Source organism: Schistocerca americana, chromosome 1 (assembly GCF_021461395.2).
Source record: "Schistocerca americana isolate TAMUIC-IGC-003095 chromosome 1, iqSchAmer2.1, whole genome shotgun sequence".
NCBI lineage: Eukaryota > Metazoa > Arthropoda > Insecta > Orthoptera > Acrididae > Schistocerca > Schistocerca americana.
The window spans coordinates 1,235,817,468-1,235,834,330 of record NC_060119.1 but is presented as its reverse complement, the minus strand read 5'-3'; the positions used below and the strand labels follow the sequence as shown (position 1 = coordinate 1,235,834,330).

The window sequence follows — 16,863 nt, the reverse complement described above, 5'->3', positions numbered from 1 at the left end:
AATGGGAGGCTATACCCCAGCAGCTGCTCGACCACCTGATCCAGAGTATGACAACCCATTGATTGTGTGCCCTGTGTATTAGATTAGATTAGATTAGATTTACTTTCATTCCAATTGATCCGTAGTGAGGAGGTCCTCCAGGATGTGGAACATGTCAGAAAAACAACAATACATGACAAATATTTAAACTAAAACAAATAAGCTAATGTACCATTCCACAGGTCCCAAGTGGAATGATCGTCATTTTTTAATGAACACTAAGAGTCATTTTACAAATACTATTGCACTGAATTTAAAATAAAAAAGTTTTATATTTATTTATAAGGTAAGAAACATGTAATACAACTACTGTAATACTTATTTACAATGAACACATTACTGCACTGAAATGGTGCAGAAGTTAGATTATACTTACACACACACACACACACACACACAAATTGTCAGTGAACACGTTACTGCACTGAAATTGTGCAGAAGTTATGTTGTACTTATATACAAATCAGTTGGTTTTCCTCAGAAATTCATCAATGGAGTAGAAGGAGTTGGCCACCAATAAATCCTTTAGGCTTCTCTTAAACTGAATTTCATTGGTTGTTAAGCTTTTTATGGCTGCTGGCAAGTTATTGAAAACGTGTGTTCCTGAATAATGCACACCTTTTTGTACAAGACTAAGTGACTTTAAATCCTTGTGAAGATTATTCTTATTTCTAGTATTGATTCCATGAATTGAGCTGTTGGTTTGAAAAAGTGATATATTTTTAATGACAAATTTCATTAAGGAATAAATATATTGGGAAGCTGTAGTTAGTATCCCTAGTTCCCTAAACAGGCTTCTGCAGGATGTTCTTGAGTTCACACCACATATAATTCTTACTGCACGTTTTTGTGCCCCGAAAACTTTAGCTTGGCTTGATGAATTACCCCAGAAAATAATCCCATATGACATTATGGAATGAAAGTAAGCATAGTATGCCAGCTTTTTCATTTTTATATCCCCTATGTCTGACAAAATTCGCATTGCAAACAGAGATTTGTTAAGACGCTTCAGCAGTTCTGTGGTGTGCTCCTCCCAGTTGAATTTATTATCAAGCTGTAATCCCAAGAATTTAACACCGTCCACTTCTTCTATCTTCTTGTCATCATATGTTAGACATATACTCTTGGGACACCCCTTACAAGTTCTGAACTGCATGTAGTGTGTTTTTTCAAAGTTTAGTGACAAAGAATTGGCTAGGAACCAGTGATTAATGTCTACAAATATTTTATTGGCTGATCTTTCTAAGACTACACTTGATTTGCTATTTATTGCAATGTTTGTATCATCAGCAAACAAAACAAACTTGGCATCTGGTAATGTTACTGATGAAAGGTCATTGATATACACAAGAAAAAGTAAGGGCCCCAAAATGGAACCTTGTGGGACCCCACATGTAATTAGTTCCCAGTTGGATGATGCCTGATAGCTTGATACATGTCTCTTTCCTAATAACACCCTTTGTTTCCTGCCAGAGATATAAGATTTGAACCATTTTGCAGCATTTCCTGTTACACTATAATATTCTAGTTTACTTAAAAGGATATTGTGATTTACACAGTCAAATGCCTTTGACAGATCACAAAATATACCAGTTGCCTGCAATTTTTTGTCTAATGAATTAAGTACATTTTCACTGTAAGTGTAGATAGCCTTCTCAATATCAGAACCTTTTAGAAATCCAAACTGTGACTTTGACAGTATGTTATTTGAGATAAGATGGTTATAAAGACGACTGTACATTACTTTTTCGAAAATTTTTGAGAATGCTGGCAACAGTGAAATTGGACGGAAATTTGATGCTATTTCTTTATCTCCCTTCTTAAACAGTGGCTTAACTTCAGCATATTTCAGCCATTCGGGAAATATTCCACTGATAAACGACTGGTTACACAGATAGCTTAATATGTTACTTAGCTCAGAATCACATTCTTTAATTAACTTTGTTGATATTTCATCATACCCACTAGATGTTTTTGATTTTAAAGATTTTATGATGGACATTATTTCTGTTGGGGTAGTGAGGGTCAAATTCATATTATGGAAGTTACTTGAAATGTCTGGTCTAAGGTAATCCATAGCAGCATCTACCGAACCTGACAACCCCATCTTTTCAGTAACAGTTATAAAATGTTTGTTAAAAAGTTCTGCAACACTATACACATCTGTCACCAATGCATCATTTACTCTTAATGCTATTTGTTCCTCTTCATGTCTGGTTCTACCGGTCTCCTCCTTCACTATATCCCATATTGTCTTTATTTTGTTATCTGATATGACTATCTTTTCCTTGTAATATATTTGCTTTGACATCCGTATTACAGTCTTTAATATTTTGCAGTATTTCTTATAATGTGCTATAGCATCAACATTGGAAATGTTTCGGATTGACAGATACAGTTTTCTTTTTGTTTTACAAGATACCCCTATTCCTCAAGTAATCCATGGCTTCTTTGTAGACTTTGCTCTAACCTTGGTAAGTTTTGGGGGAAAGCAGTGTTCAAATAAGGTAAGCACTTTATTAGCAAAAATGTTATATTTTTCATTCATGCCATGAGCACTGTAAACATCAGTCCAGTGAATGTCTCTGAGGAGTGTCCTAAAATAATCAATTTTTGGCTTACTGATTACCCTCTTGAGCTCAGATTTAACAGATTTTATATCCTGTTCAGTATTAACATTTAACAGAAGGAACTGCATGTCATGGTCTGAGAGGCCATTGACTATTGGTTTTGTAATATAATTTTGTTCATTTGACTTTTCTATAAAGATATTATCAATGGCTGTTTGTGAGCAAGTGGTTATCCTAGTGGGGAACTTTACTGCGGGAATTAAGTTGAATGATAGTGTTACTAACTCAAATAGGTTCTTATTGGGAGAGTCTTTAAGGAAATCTACATTGAAATCACCAGCAACCACTATTTCTTTGTTTTTGGTTGTTAAATGGGCCAGTACAGCTTCAAGGTGGTTTACAAACAGATTAAAGTTACCTGCAGGTGCTCGATATACACTTAATATTATGAAAGATTTTTTGTGAAAATCTAATTCTGTTGCACATGCTTCCATATGCTGTTCTAGGCAAAATTTATGAATGTCTATGTTCTTAAATTTATGACAGTTCCTGATGAATGTGGCAACTCCTCCTTTCTCCATTTCTGATCTACAATAGTGAGATGCTAACCTAAACCCTGTAACACTTAAAAGTTCTATACCAGTGGTCACATGATGTTCAGAGAGGCAGATTATGTCAGCTGGGTTTGAAGACTCTAATTCATCTATGCAGATAGTTAATTCATTAATTTTATTTCTCAGTCCTCGAATATTTTGATGCAATAAAGATAGCTGACATTTCACATTGACTGACTTAAAATTGGATGGAGTTAAAATATCTGCTGACAGTTGAAAATTCTTAACCAATGGCTGTTTATGTTGATGTAATAAGCTGGAATTATGTTTTTTGATTTCTTTCTCAAACTGAAGGTTTGTCTCAGTTCTAACCTCTCTTAAAATTTGTTTTCTTTCTGTCCTCCCTACCCTAAAAAAGGGTCTTTTCTGAATCCTATAACCACTGGTATTTTACCACTCATGACAGTGCCTCCCCCCTTTAACTTTCCTGCTATTTCCCCAGCCAATTTACCCTTCCCCTTCCTGTTGAGGTGAAGGCCATGCCTAGTATAATCCCACCTACTGACAGAATCAACATGAACCACACCAATGTGTGACCCCGCACCCGACATGAGCAGCCGTTCCAGCTCCAAATTAACTCTCTTGACAGAAGAGTTCAAATGAGGTCGGTCATGGCGCCCAAGAACAGATACAAACTCAACACTGGTATGCCTCGATGCTGATGCAATCTTCGCCAGGTCACACTCTATGCTGTACGCAGGATCTCTGTCAATACTGTTACCTGCCCCACCCACTATAACCACGGTGTCTTCCTTAGTGAAATCTTTGCAAAGTGATCCTAAATCCTCTGTCACCTGCTCCAGACCAGCACTAGGTTTAAAAAAAATTGGTGACCTGGTATTCTGATCCTAGTTCATCCTGCAAGAGTTGGCCAACACCTCTTCCATGGGAACTACCTAACAACAACACTTTCTTTCTCTTTACTGATTTCCCTACATTCTTACTTTTCAATTTGCTGCTGAAAGTTTGTTGTGCCCTGTCTACACCTGTAACTGCTTGAGGCTCACCAGCTTCTAACTGAAGCAACAGGTCAAATCTATTTTCCACATTCACCATAAAGCTGTCAGACAAAGTTCTAGGCCAAGTGCATGGTGATCATATCCCATATTGATGTCAGGGCACATGCACAGGAAACAGTGGCGTTAAGTAAAAACCAATTTTGTAACTAAAATATACCCATTTGTAGTAGACTAAGTACCTGTAATTTTAAGAATGGAGAATTTTGGTTGTGATAGATGATATAACCTACCAACTAATAGAGCTATACGAAAGTGTAGAGTTGTAGTATTAATAACAGCCGATATAAGTTCTAGTAAAGGTATGGTTCAGAAGTAATGATCTACCATTAGTTCTAGTATAACAATTCTAGAAGGCAAAGTTTTTATTGAAGCGAGTGGAAACTTTTTCTGTGCTTTCAAACAACTTATCTGAATACATGTAAAAATCAAGAAGCTTCTGTATTAACTTATAACTATGTTATTAAAAATTATGTGCCCGAGAAAGTGGTCAATAGGAGACTGCTGAAGTATGCTGAAAGCTGTAGACAACAGATGTTCCCTCGGCCATCTGCTCCAGCACCTATATAAATACAGCCCAAGAGGCAGTAGGAAGGTTCACTTCACACTCAGCCACTGTAAGATCTACATCTGTTAAACGTCGGATAGTGCTCTGCCTCAGATGACATCAGAGCCGGACTGTGTCAAAGTGCATATTTTGTGGTAAAAATGAATAGGGAACTACTGAGGACTGTACACCATCCTAGATCACTTAGAATTCACCTAGAAGTAACTGTTAGTATGCTGTCCATGAGAATTATAAATTCACATGGCAAGTGGTTACTTATTTCCACTTTTGTAGTGAGCATTGATTCTGAACATTTATTGCAAACTTTCATTTCAGTATTATTAGTCAGGACGAAAGACAGTCTAGTAGGAACATACCGTAGAGGTCGCCTCTGAACTGCTAAATGTGCTGTTAGAATAGAAAGATTAACTTTCAATTGAACATAGTGAATTTCCAAGTGTTGTACGTGAGAAATTTTTATCAATATATTTGTTAAATAGAACTTTATACTTTCATTTAAAAATCATAGTCCTGATCCCACTAAGTAGAAGGAGAATAGAAACGTTTCTTTCAGTGGGCTGGACCAGAATGTGGCCAAGCAGACTGGAAACTAAGGTCAGTATGTTTCTCTTCGCTTTCTCGCTGACTGCATAATTAGTTGCCAGGCTCGCGTGAGAAAGACAGCATAATACGACAACTTAAACAATAATAATTTAACCCACCACCCTACAAGTGGTGCATGTGGATATGGTGCAATACATCTCCCCAGTGCTCACACAATGATTGTAGGATTTAAATCAGGGGAATGGGCAGACCAGTCTATCCACCAAATATCCTCCATTCCAAGCACTCCTCCACTTGCACTGTTTGATGTGATAATGCAGTGTCATCCATAAAAGTGAAGTCAGGTCCAAATGCAACCCTGAAAAGATACACAAGCAGAAGGAGCACAGTATCACAACAAAATTGTGCTGTGCTCAAAGATTTGGAGGTCAGTATGCCCATGCAACATTACACCTTCTCACAACATTACACCTAAACCATCAAAACAATCATGTTAGACAATGCTTGATGTACTCTCATATGAGAAGAGGTGGGAACATATAACACACCCAGAAACATTTCAAATGTGATCATTTTTGTGGCCTAGGTGTCATGGTGTGTGAAGACATAATGTTATAGGGGCATACTGACCTTCAAATCTTTGAATGTGGTACACTCAGTGGACAACATTATTGTGACTCTGTACTCCTACTCCACGTATGTCTTTTCAGGGATGCATTTGGCCCCCTGACTTCATTTTTAGGGATGATACTGCATGACCACATCAAACACTGCAGATGGAGCAGCTCTTGGAATGAGAGGATATTTGGGATATGGGCTGGCCTGTTCATTCCCCCAGACCTAAATCCCAACGAACATGTATGGGATACATTGAGGAGGTGTACTGCAGCATGTCCACAAGCATCAGTGACCATCCAGTGCTAGTGGAGGAATGGAATGCACTACCACAAGAACTCCTTAAAACCTGGTGCCAGCATGGGAGCACATTGCCCAAGCCTGCATTGCCATCCATGGATATTTCACACCCTATTAAGAACCAAGTTCTTTCTATGTTTGGTACAAGTTTCATCAAGCTATGTTACTTGGCAGTCACACTTCATGTGAAAGCTACTTATGTTCTTATGTTTTGCACACCAGTGTTTGTACCCTATTTATTTTCATGTATTATGATTTAAAATTGGTTAGTATGAATATTATCATGAATCTATCATATTCTGCTCTACTATACCCATGACAGTAAATTCATAATTGTAAATGTTGTAAAAATGCTGACTTGGTCTGTATCCTGGTAACTCTAATCCTATTGGAATCAGTGGAACTCACACTGAAGTAAATAAATAAATATCACATGAGTTACAGGTTTCAGATTTGTCCGTTTCCACCTCTGACACTTTGATTGCTCTCACTGACTTCTCATGTTCTCAGATCTTACCTGCGAATCTACTTCTACAAAATTCATAGTATATGTACATTTTGTTTACCTTTACGTGGTTAAAATTTCTTTCTGAGCTATTAGCAAATTTATAGGTTTTGATAGTGTGTATATCTTGAGTGATTGAAATATTTTGTCATGGTGGAAGTCTTTACATTGTAAACAGCATTTTTTGTTGATTTGTTTCTCAAAGAGAACTTATGAATATGATTTTTATGTTCAGACTGACAAAAAATTGTTTATGGAATCTTACTAATAAAAATACAGGTTAGTTAGTCTGTAAAATCCGTCCAAAGGCATTTTATTTTAGTCTTCAGCAGCCTTGACAGTTATATTCCATTGCTATTTCTGATTATCAGGTCCCTGATATTTCCATTGACCAAAGGTTCTGTAAACAATTCCCTCTCCTACGCATATCAATCACTTTTTTGTACTTGTGCTTCTTAATTTTTAGCTTGTATCTTTTTGTAACAATTGCCTGCAGCCTACCATTAGTGGTGTAGTGACTCCCACTATATATATTCCACAGTACAGTGGTGTAGACTGTAAGACAGTTTGGAAATTTGTGTTACGTTCCTATGGAACCAAACTGCTGAGATCATCGGTCCCTAGGCTTACATACTACTTAATCTAACTTATGATAAGGACAACACAGACATACCCAATACCCAAGCCCGAGGAGGACTCAAAAACCTGAGGGGGGGGGGGGGGGGGGGGGAGCAATGCGAACCATGGCAAGGTGCCCTAGACTGTGTGGCTGTAAGAGAGTTCCATGGTTCTGTGCAGCCCTGTGTTTATTCCATGTTTTAGATTATATAGTTTTTCCTTCTTTTGTCTCATCGACACTGAATGTCATGCAAACTGAATAGTTCTGTGTAATTAATTTATATGTGGAAATAAATCTTTTGAAGAGCTCACCAAATATAATTGGTGGTCTCAACTCAATCGAACATAACAGTACTTCCGTGTTGGCTTCAATGTTCCACACCACGTCAAAACTACAACTGTTCCTCCTGCACCAGTCATGTCAATTTCTTATTTACCACAAAGATGACTTCCTTGCTAGTGCCTGCTGAGTCAGCCTCAAGTAATGGAGCTATCATCAGGTTTACAATTAAGCCACTACCTTTTTGGCAACATAACCTCTTTCTTTGGTTTGTGCAATTAGAGAGGCAATTCATCTTAGCACAGATTACAGCAGATGAAATGAAATATAGTTCCGTGGTACCTGCGTTAATGGAAGATATTGCTGCAGAAGTCCAAGACATTCTTGCTATGCCTCCAGAAACTAAATGATTTGCTGACATAAAGAATGCATTGAATATGTGACTGCCCCAGTCTGAATCTAAATGTCTGGAAAAGCTTTTATGGAAAGAGGAATTACGTGACAGTTCTCCATCGCAGCTGCTTCATCACCTGTGTATTCTGGCAAGTAATACTGTCAGTGATGATTTTTTTCTGCAACATACGGTTATCCTGACTACTTATGGATGCATTTCTTTCAAAAGTATGTCCCAGAGACTTGAACACACCGGCACAAACAGCTGCAGAAATGTATCAGATGACAAATGTCATGATTATGGCTACTACACAAGGTAACACAACTTCAGCAATGTCATCACTACAGTCTAAACTAATTGAGCTTACAATGCAAGCAACTGTGCTACAAAAACTCATGAAAGGCAACACACATGTTGATGATCAAGGAGTCAAAGTCATTCGCCAGCAACACACATTTGTTTGTACCATAGAAAATTTGGTGAAGATGCATGGGAGTGTATACTACTTTGTAGAGCAAATCATGATGCCAATACAGTAGCAGCTACAACCATGTCCACTGGCAACACACGATGTTTGTTTATTACAGACCGCAAGACAAAAGTGCAATACCTGAGAGACATCGGAGTGGAAATATCAGTGTATCCCACAATGTAACCATGATATGCTTGCCTATATGCTGCAAATGATGCGAATATTATGACCTCCAGACATGTCATTTTACTGATCATTTTTGGACTGCATCATACATTGGTTTACTGTGGCTGACACCCCATACTGGGGGCAGACTTCCTGATGTTCTACAATCTAGTACCAGACCTATGTCAACAGCAATTAAGTGACACAACAACAAATATGGCTGCTCTAGGTAAGGTGAACTATACTGCTCCTATGACAGTCAGGTGATTTCTGGGGACATCAAATATACACTCCTGGAAATGGAAAAAAGAACACATTGACACTGGTGTGTCAGACCCACCATACTTGCTCCGGACACTGCGAGAGGGCTGTACAAGCAATGATCACACGCACGGCACAGCGGACACACCAGGAACCGCGGTGTTGGCCGTCGAATGGCGCTAGCTGCGCAGCATTTGTGCACCGCCGCCGTCAGTGTCAGCCAGTTTGCCGTGGCATACGGAGCTCCATCGCAGTCTTTAACACTGGTAGCATGCCGCGACAGCGTGGACGTGAACCGTATGTGCAGTTGACGGACTTTGAGCGAGGGTGTATAGTGGGCATGCGGGAGGCCGGGTGGACGTACCGCTGAATTGCTCAACACGTGGGGCGTGAGGTCTCCACAGTACATCGATGTTGTCGCCAGTGGTTGGCGGAAGGTGCACGTGCCCGTCGACCTGGGACCGGACCGCAGCGACGCACGGATGCACGCCAAGACCGTAGGATCCTACGCAGTGCCGTAGGGGACCGCACCGCCACTTCCCAGCAAATTAGGGACACTGTTGCTCCTGGGGTATCGGCGAGGACCATTCGCAACCGTCTCCATGAAGCTGGGCTACGGTCCCGCACACCGTTAGGCCGTCTTCCGCTCACGCCCCAACATCGTGCAGCCCGCCTCCAGTGGTGTCGCGACAGGCGTGAATGGAGGGACGAATGGAGACGTGTCGTCTTCAGCGATGAGAGTCGCTTCTGCCTTGGTGCCAATGATGGTCGTATGCGTGTTTGGCGCCGTGCAGGTGAGCGCCACAATCAGGACTGCATACGACCGAGGCACACAGGGCCAACACCCGGCATCATGGTGTGGGGAGCGATCTCCTACACTGGCCGTATACCACTGGTGATCGTCGAGGGGACACTGAATAGTGCACGGCACATCCAAACCGTCATCGAACCCATCGTTCTACCATTCCTAGACCGGCAAGGGAACTTGCTGTTCCAACAGGACAATGCACGTCCGCATGTATCCCGTGCCACCCAACGTGCTCTAGAAGGTGTAAGTCAACTACCCTGGCCAGCAAGATCTCCGGATCTGTCCCCCATTGAGCATGTTTGGGACTGGATGAAGCGTCGTCTCACGCGGTCTGCACGTCCAGCACGAACGCTGGTCCAGCTGAGGCGCCAGGTGGAAATGGCATGGCAAGCCGTTCCACAGGACTACATCCAGCATCTCTACGATCGTCTCCATGGGAGAATAGCAGCCTGCATTGCTGCGAAAGGTGGATATACACTGTACTAGTGCCGACATTGTGCATGCTCTGTTGCCTGTGTCTATGTGCCTGTGGTTCTGTCAGTGTGATCATGTGATGTATCTGACCCCAGGAATGTGTCAATAAAGTTTCCCCTTCCTGGGACAATGAATTCACGGTGTTCTTATTTCAATTTCCAGGAGTGTACGACTATTAAAAAATTTCCAGGACATCATGAGACAATCAGTTATGTTAGCACCTGTCAAACACTCAACAGTTCATCATATCCTCATTACCCCAGGCCTGTCAACTTATGCACATCCTTGATGTTTAGCACTGGATAATTTACAAATTATCAAACAAGAGTTTCATAGCCTGTTAGCCACTCTTCAAGTAGCAGCTGGTGAGCCCCTCTTCTTGTGGTACCCAGAAAGAGGAATGGTTGGTGCCCCTGTGGTGATTACTGGCAATTAAATGTGAGAACTATTCCAGACAGATATCCCATGCCTCATATACGGGATTTCTCTGCTGGGATACAAAGCAAAACGATTTTTTATGCAGCATAGACTTTTCAGCAAGTCATGGATGAGATAACGTGTGATCTAGAATTTTGATATATATATATACACTCCTGGAAATGGAAAAAAGAACACATTGACACCGGTGTGTCAGACCCACCATACTTGCTCTGGACACTGCGAGAGGGCTGTACAAGCAATGATCACACGCACGGCACAGCGGACACACCAGGAACCGCGGTGTTGGCCGTCGAATGGCGCTAGCTGCGCAGCATTTATGCACCGCCGCCGTCAGTGTCAGCCAGTTTGCCGTGGCATACGGAGCTCCATCGCAGTCTTTAACACTGGTAGCATGCCGCGACAGCGTGGACGTGAACCTTATGTGCAGTTGACGGACTTTGAGCGAGGGCGTATAGTGGGCATGCGGGAGGCCGGGTGGGCGTACCGCCGAATTGCTCAACACGTGGGGCGTGAGGTCTCCACAGTACATCGATGTTGTCGCCAGTGGTCGGCGGAAGGTGCACGTGCCCGTCGACCTGGGACCGGACCGCAGTGACGCACGGATGCACGCCAAGACCGTAGGATCCTACGCAGTGCCGTAGGGGACCGCACCGCCACTTCCCAGCAAATTAGGGACGCTGTTGCTCCTGGGGTATCGGCGAGGACCATTCACAACCGTCTCCATGAAGCTGGGCTACGGTCCCGCACACCGTTAGGCCGTGTTCCGCTCACGCCCCAACATCGTGCAGCCCGCCTCCAGTGTTGTCGCGACAGGCGTGAATGGAGGGACGAATGGAGACGTGTCGTCTTCAGCGATGAGAGTCGCTTCTGCCTTGGTACCAATGATGGTCGTATGCGTGTTTGGCACCGTGCAGGTGAGCGCCACAATCAGGACTGCATACGACCGAGGCACACAGGGCCAACACCCGGCATCATGGTGTGGGGAGCGATCTCCTACACTGGCCGTACACCACTGGTGATCGTTGAGGGGACACTGAATAGTGCACGGTACATCCAAACTGTCATCGAACCCATCGTTCTACCATTCCTAGACCGGCAAGGGAACTTGCTGTTCCAACAGGACAATGCACGTCCGCATGTATCCCGTGCCACCCAACGTGCTCTAGAAGGTGTAAGTCAACTACCCTGGCCAGCAAGATCTCCGGATCTGTCCCCCATTGAGCATGTTTGGGACTGGATGAAGCGTCGTCTCACGCGGTCTGCACGTCCAGCACGAACGCTGGTCCAACTGACGCGCCAGGTGGAAATGGCATGGCAAGCCGTTCCACAGGACTACATCCAGCATCTCTACAATCGTCTCCATGGGAGAATAGCAGCCTGCATTGCTGCGAAAGGTGGATATACACTGTACTAGTGCCGACATTGTGCATGCTCTGTTGCCTGTGTCTATGCGCCTGTGGTTCTGTCAGTGTGATCATGTGATGTATCTGACCCCAGGAATGTGTCAATAAAGTTTCCCCTTCCTGGGACAATGAATTCACGGTGTTCTTATTTCAATTTCCAGGAGTGTATTTTCAATGAAGTTGTAGTTTTGGCGTTGTGGAAGCAGCTGTGGACTGTCTTGCTGTAATAACTTTCTACCAGTGGTTTGTGTGACATCATGCATCAATAATAGCACCATTGAATGAACTTTTGAAGGATGCACATAGGCCAAATACAGCCATTTGTTCTGCAGAAATTTTGAGCCCAGGCAATCGCTTCAGCACACAATGTAGCATATCCCGGAGACTGAGGAACCACGAAGCATGTCAAACAATGTTCCATCTGGTCCAGCATGAAAGTCGACTATAAACTGAATATCCGACAATGTGTGACCTGTCAAAACAACAAAATCACACAACATGTCAAGGCACTACTGGTTACATTTATAATATCTAACCAACAATTTTATGATCTCCACATGGATATTGTAGGCCCACTATCAACATCCAAAGGCTGCATTTACTGCCTTACAATCATAGAAAGATACCTGAGATGACCAGAAGCAGTACCAGTGGCAGACATCATTGCGGAGACTGTGACAAAAACGTTTTTCAGAGGACAGATTGTGTAGTTTGGCATAGAATTAAGAATAATGTCCATTTGAGACATACTTCTTTAAGGCCTTTGCCAAATTTTTAGGTGTCAAATGAATACGGACCATCACTGATCATCCCACAGCAAACGGTGTTGTGGAATGCCTGCACTGACAATTGAAATCTAACTTTCTATGTCACGCAACGGACAAGTGGACAGAAACTAGGATTGTGAACAGCTTTCAAGAATGGCTTCAAAGTCACAAGGGGCAGAATTGGTGTACAACCAATCATTATGTCTGCCTATAGAGTTCATTCACAATTTGGGAGATGAAAACATGACACCGTCAGACTTTACTACGAAGTTGTGATCCCACATATGTCAGTTTAGATTGACACCCAACATGTGCACATAGACCTGGTGGGGCCACTCCCAGATTCAAACGGATCTTGTCAGCCATAGACAGGACAACTCAATGGATGGAGGCCACACCTCTGACAGATTTATTGGCTGGTACCAGCACCCAAGTTTCATCACACTATGGATTGCTTGCTTTGGCTGCCCAGAGCCCCTGACACTGACCATGACTGGCAGTTCGAGTCGGCCCTGTTCTCTGAACTCCGCCACCTCTGTGGTTGCCACTGGTTCCACATGATGGCGTACCATACTCAATCCAATCAATTTGTGGAACAATGGCACCACACCCTCAGGATAGCACTCATATGCTATAACCAGGAGAGGATGGAGGCCCTCCCATGGGTGCTGCTGGGCATTTGAGCTGCCTACAAAGAAGATAGGGATGCCTCGCTGACAGAGGTGCTCTACAGAAAACTGATCACCCTCTCAGCAGAATTCATATCACAAACCACAGACTCCAAGAACATCAATCTGTCGGACATAGTAAAAGTGTCAGAGACCATATCCGCCATGTCTGCAAACCACCATCATCCTACCATGTCAAACCAACCATCTTTGTGCACAAGGACCTCCAATTGTTTACACATATCATGCTCAGGACTGACACCATGAAACCTTCCCTCCACCATGCATACAGTGGCCCATTCAAGGTGTTAAAACAAGGGCCAAAAACTTTTGATATCTTGCAAGCTGGAAAAACAATGACGGTGTCACTGCACCACCTAAAACTGGCGTGGACTTTAGTAGCGGACACACCGGCCCCAGCTCCAGGCTCCTCAAACCGATTTACAGTCAGCCTAGACCTGTGAGACTACCTCCCAGAAGACACTGCAGGACTCACTGCTCATGGTTATGGCCAAATTCGACAATAGGCAGTTGGATTACAGCGCAGTCTCGACGTCATTAGAGCACTCCACACCCCTTCCTCCTGTGATTGACACAGCAGGTTTGAAATCCACTCTTCCTTCGGATGGCTACCTGCTTGTGTCAGCCCTGGAGCACTTCATAACAATGACTGACAGCCTGGACACTGCTGCCGGTGGACCGACACCCTCACCAACACTGGACGTTGCACGACCAGCCACCAACACCTCGACAGACACCACCACTGCCCCACTGGCACCGCCACTGATGTCATGGGCCAGCCACCCTTTACAGCTGATCATGCACCTGGCGGACTACGATATATTGGCCCTTGCCATCGGCAGCAGAACAACACATCATGACGTACACCAGTCACCATGCTCCGCACTTGTGAGGGTGTGCTCTGTGGGGATGTAGAGCCACTGGCTCTAAACCCCTCCCCTTACAATAATATCTCTGCCCTACCGCAGCAAGAAAAACTCTATCTTTTCCAGATCAGTTCTCTGTAGTATGCACTCTATGCTATACATGTTGAGAATAAAAGTATTCATAGTAAGTGACTGGAGTGCAAGTGATTATTTATTATTGTAATTACCATTCCCACTCCAAAAGGTAGCATAATGTATGTGCTTTTATATATGACAAATGCTAGTACCGAAATTTTTCCTGAAGGCCACCGGTTATGTCTCATAATTTTATACAAGTTCTTTTTTGTGTTATAAGTGGGAGTTGTTCCTTCTAGGTCATTTCTCTTGTTACAAGCTTACTGTAAAATAACTCATCTGTAATCAAATTTTTGATGCCAGTTGAGTCCGTCATTCCAGTAATTTTTTTAAAGAATATTCTAATTTACATCAAAACTAACCTTAGAAAGATGGTGTTTACCATTGCAGTAAATGGTATACTGTGTAATTATGCCATTAGGATTCTCTGGAGGCAGCCAAGAAACCAGAATTGAATCGGATGTTAATGAGAAGGCCTTCATGGCAGCTGGTGGGCCAGGAACTGAAACACATTAGTAATCAACACATGTATTTGTAATAAAGTTGTTGTAGCATCAGGTACAGTTAATGAAAAATTTAATTTATTGCATTACCATTATTATAAGAATCAGTTAATTTAGCACTAAACTAATTTGCTGGTTCAGAGGATCAGCATCAGACTACCGATCAGAGGTTAAGACTCACTCAGAGCCAATATTTTTCTTCAAGTTCTTTAACATGCGTTTCACTAATGGCAATGATACTAAGTGTATGTGACAAAACTGAATTGCACAGTAGTTCATATTCCATATGTGCAAGCCTTCACTTCTTCCCCCATATGGTGTGGCGAGATGGTACATAGGTTGAAAGAGGGCAAGATTTGCCACACCCAACAGCTGCCTAGGGTAGCACCATGGCATTCGAACTACCCTTTTGATTGACTATAGCTTTAATAATCAAGGCTAAAAATGGAACGTTTATCAGGAAGAAGCTATACATCTTTTACACAGTCACACTGATACTGAGAGAAAACTGAAAAAGAGGATGTAAAATAGACAGACGTCAAAAGGGAGATCATGTTACCAAGATTCTTCTATCAAAAGAAACCCATCTAGTTTCACTAAGCAAATAGGCACATATGAAATTTGTAACATTACATGTATGTAGGCAAGTTATTCACCTGCCTGGATTTGATACAAGATGAGGTGAATTAACTTGTGAGTCTGAGTGTTGGAAGACAGCCCCAGGGCCACCAAACTGCTGTGGCTGGAGGTATGAGCAGCCCTTAGAGGCTCGCCTTCTCACATATCTTTAAAATTATGGAAGTTAATATTTTACAATGACTAAACATTTTGAAAATGAACCTCTGAATTGGCAACTTTTAAATGCTTCATGCATTTTCAACAAACAATATGAATCGCATATGTTAGCTGACACCACCTTTGAAAACAGGGCCAAAAGGTGCTTGTATCAGAGAGGCCAAAGTAATTTCTGAAACAAATTTAATGAAAATCTGTTGTCATTTAACATGAGCACACTTCTGCAAGAATTATGGCTTATTTATTTATGAACATACCTTTATTTATATTTGTTGTGCATGGTCTGAATGTGACCAAATGTTTACATTGTTTCTTTATTTAAATGTTGTTGTAATGTATTTGTTTAGTCCAGGAAGTGGGCAAATTGGATCAAATCATGTCTGTAGAACTTAATAACAATGTATTTTTGGTGGGGATGGTCTTCAGTCAATGGAAAAGCAGGCAGTGGTAGAACACCACTGGAGTCCTGGAGAAAGACGTTTTTCGAGTTGTGCACTCAAGGGAGCAATGCTAAGCACTTTTCACTGAGGTCTTGAACACTCTTTTACATTGGTTTTTGAAGAAAGCAAACCTGCCAGTGATAGAGTGCATTTTTTGGTTGAGTGAGTGATTGATTCTGGGTGGTGAATGGCTGCTATGATACTCTAACTTTTTTTCTGATTGCACTGTGAAATTGAGAATAGATAGATGATATCAATATAATGGAAGGAAACATTCCACGTGGGAAAAATTATATATAAAAACAAAGATGAGGTGACTTACCGAACAAAAGCGCTGGCAGGTCGATAGACACACAAACAAACACAAACATACACACAAAATTCAAGCTTTCGCAACAAACTGTTGCCTCATCAGGAAAGAGGGAAGGAGAGGGGAAGACGAAAGGAAGTGGGTTTTAAAGGAGAGGGTAAGGAGTCATTCCAATCCCGGGTGCGGAAAGACTTACCTTAGGGGGAAAAAAGGACAGGTATACACTCGCACACACGCACATATCCATCCACACATACAGACACAAGCAGACA

The 16,863-nt window shown here is 42.3% G+C and overlaps 1 protein-coding gene across 1 annotated transcript in view; it reads right to left on the bottom strand.

Annotated features, from left to right (window-relative positions):
• Positions 1–16,863, bottom strand: part of LOC124598405 (Down syndrome cell adhesion molecule-like protein Dscam2) — a 701,156-nt gene that overhangs the window by 121,795 nt on the left and 562,498 nt on the right. The window contains exon 25 of the mRNA XM_047135998.1: positions 14,906–15,045. Coding sequence (XP_046991954.1) covers positions 14,906–15,045 — 140 coding nt within the window. The remainder of the gene's footprint in view (positions 1–14,905; positions 15,046–16,863) is intronic.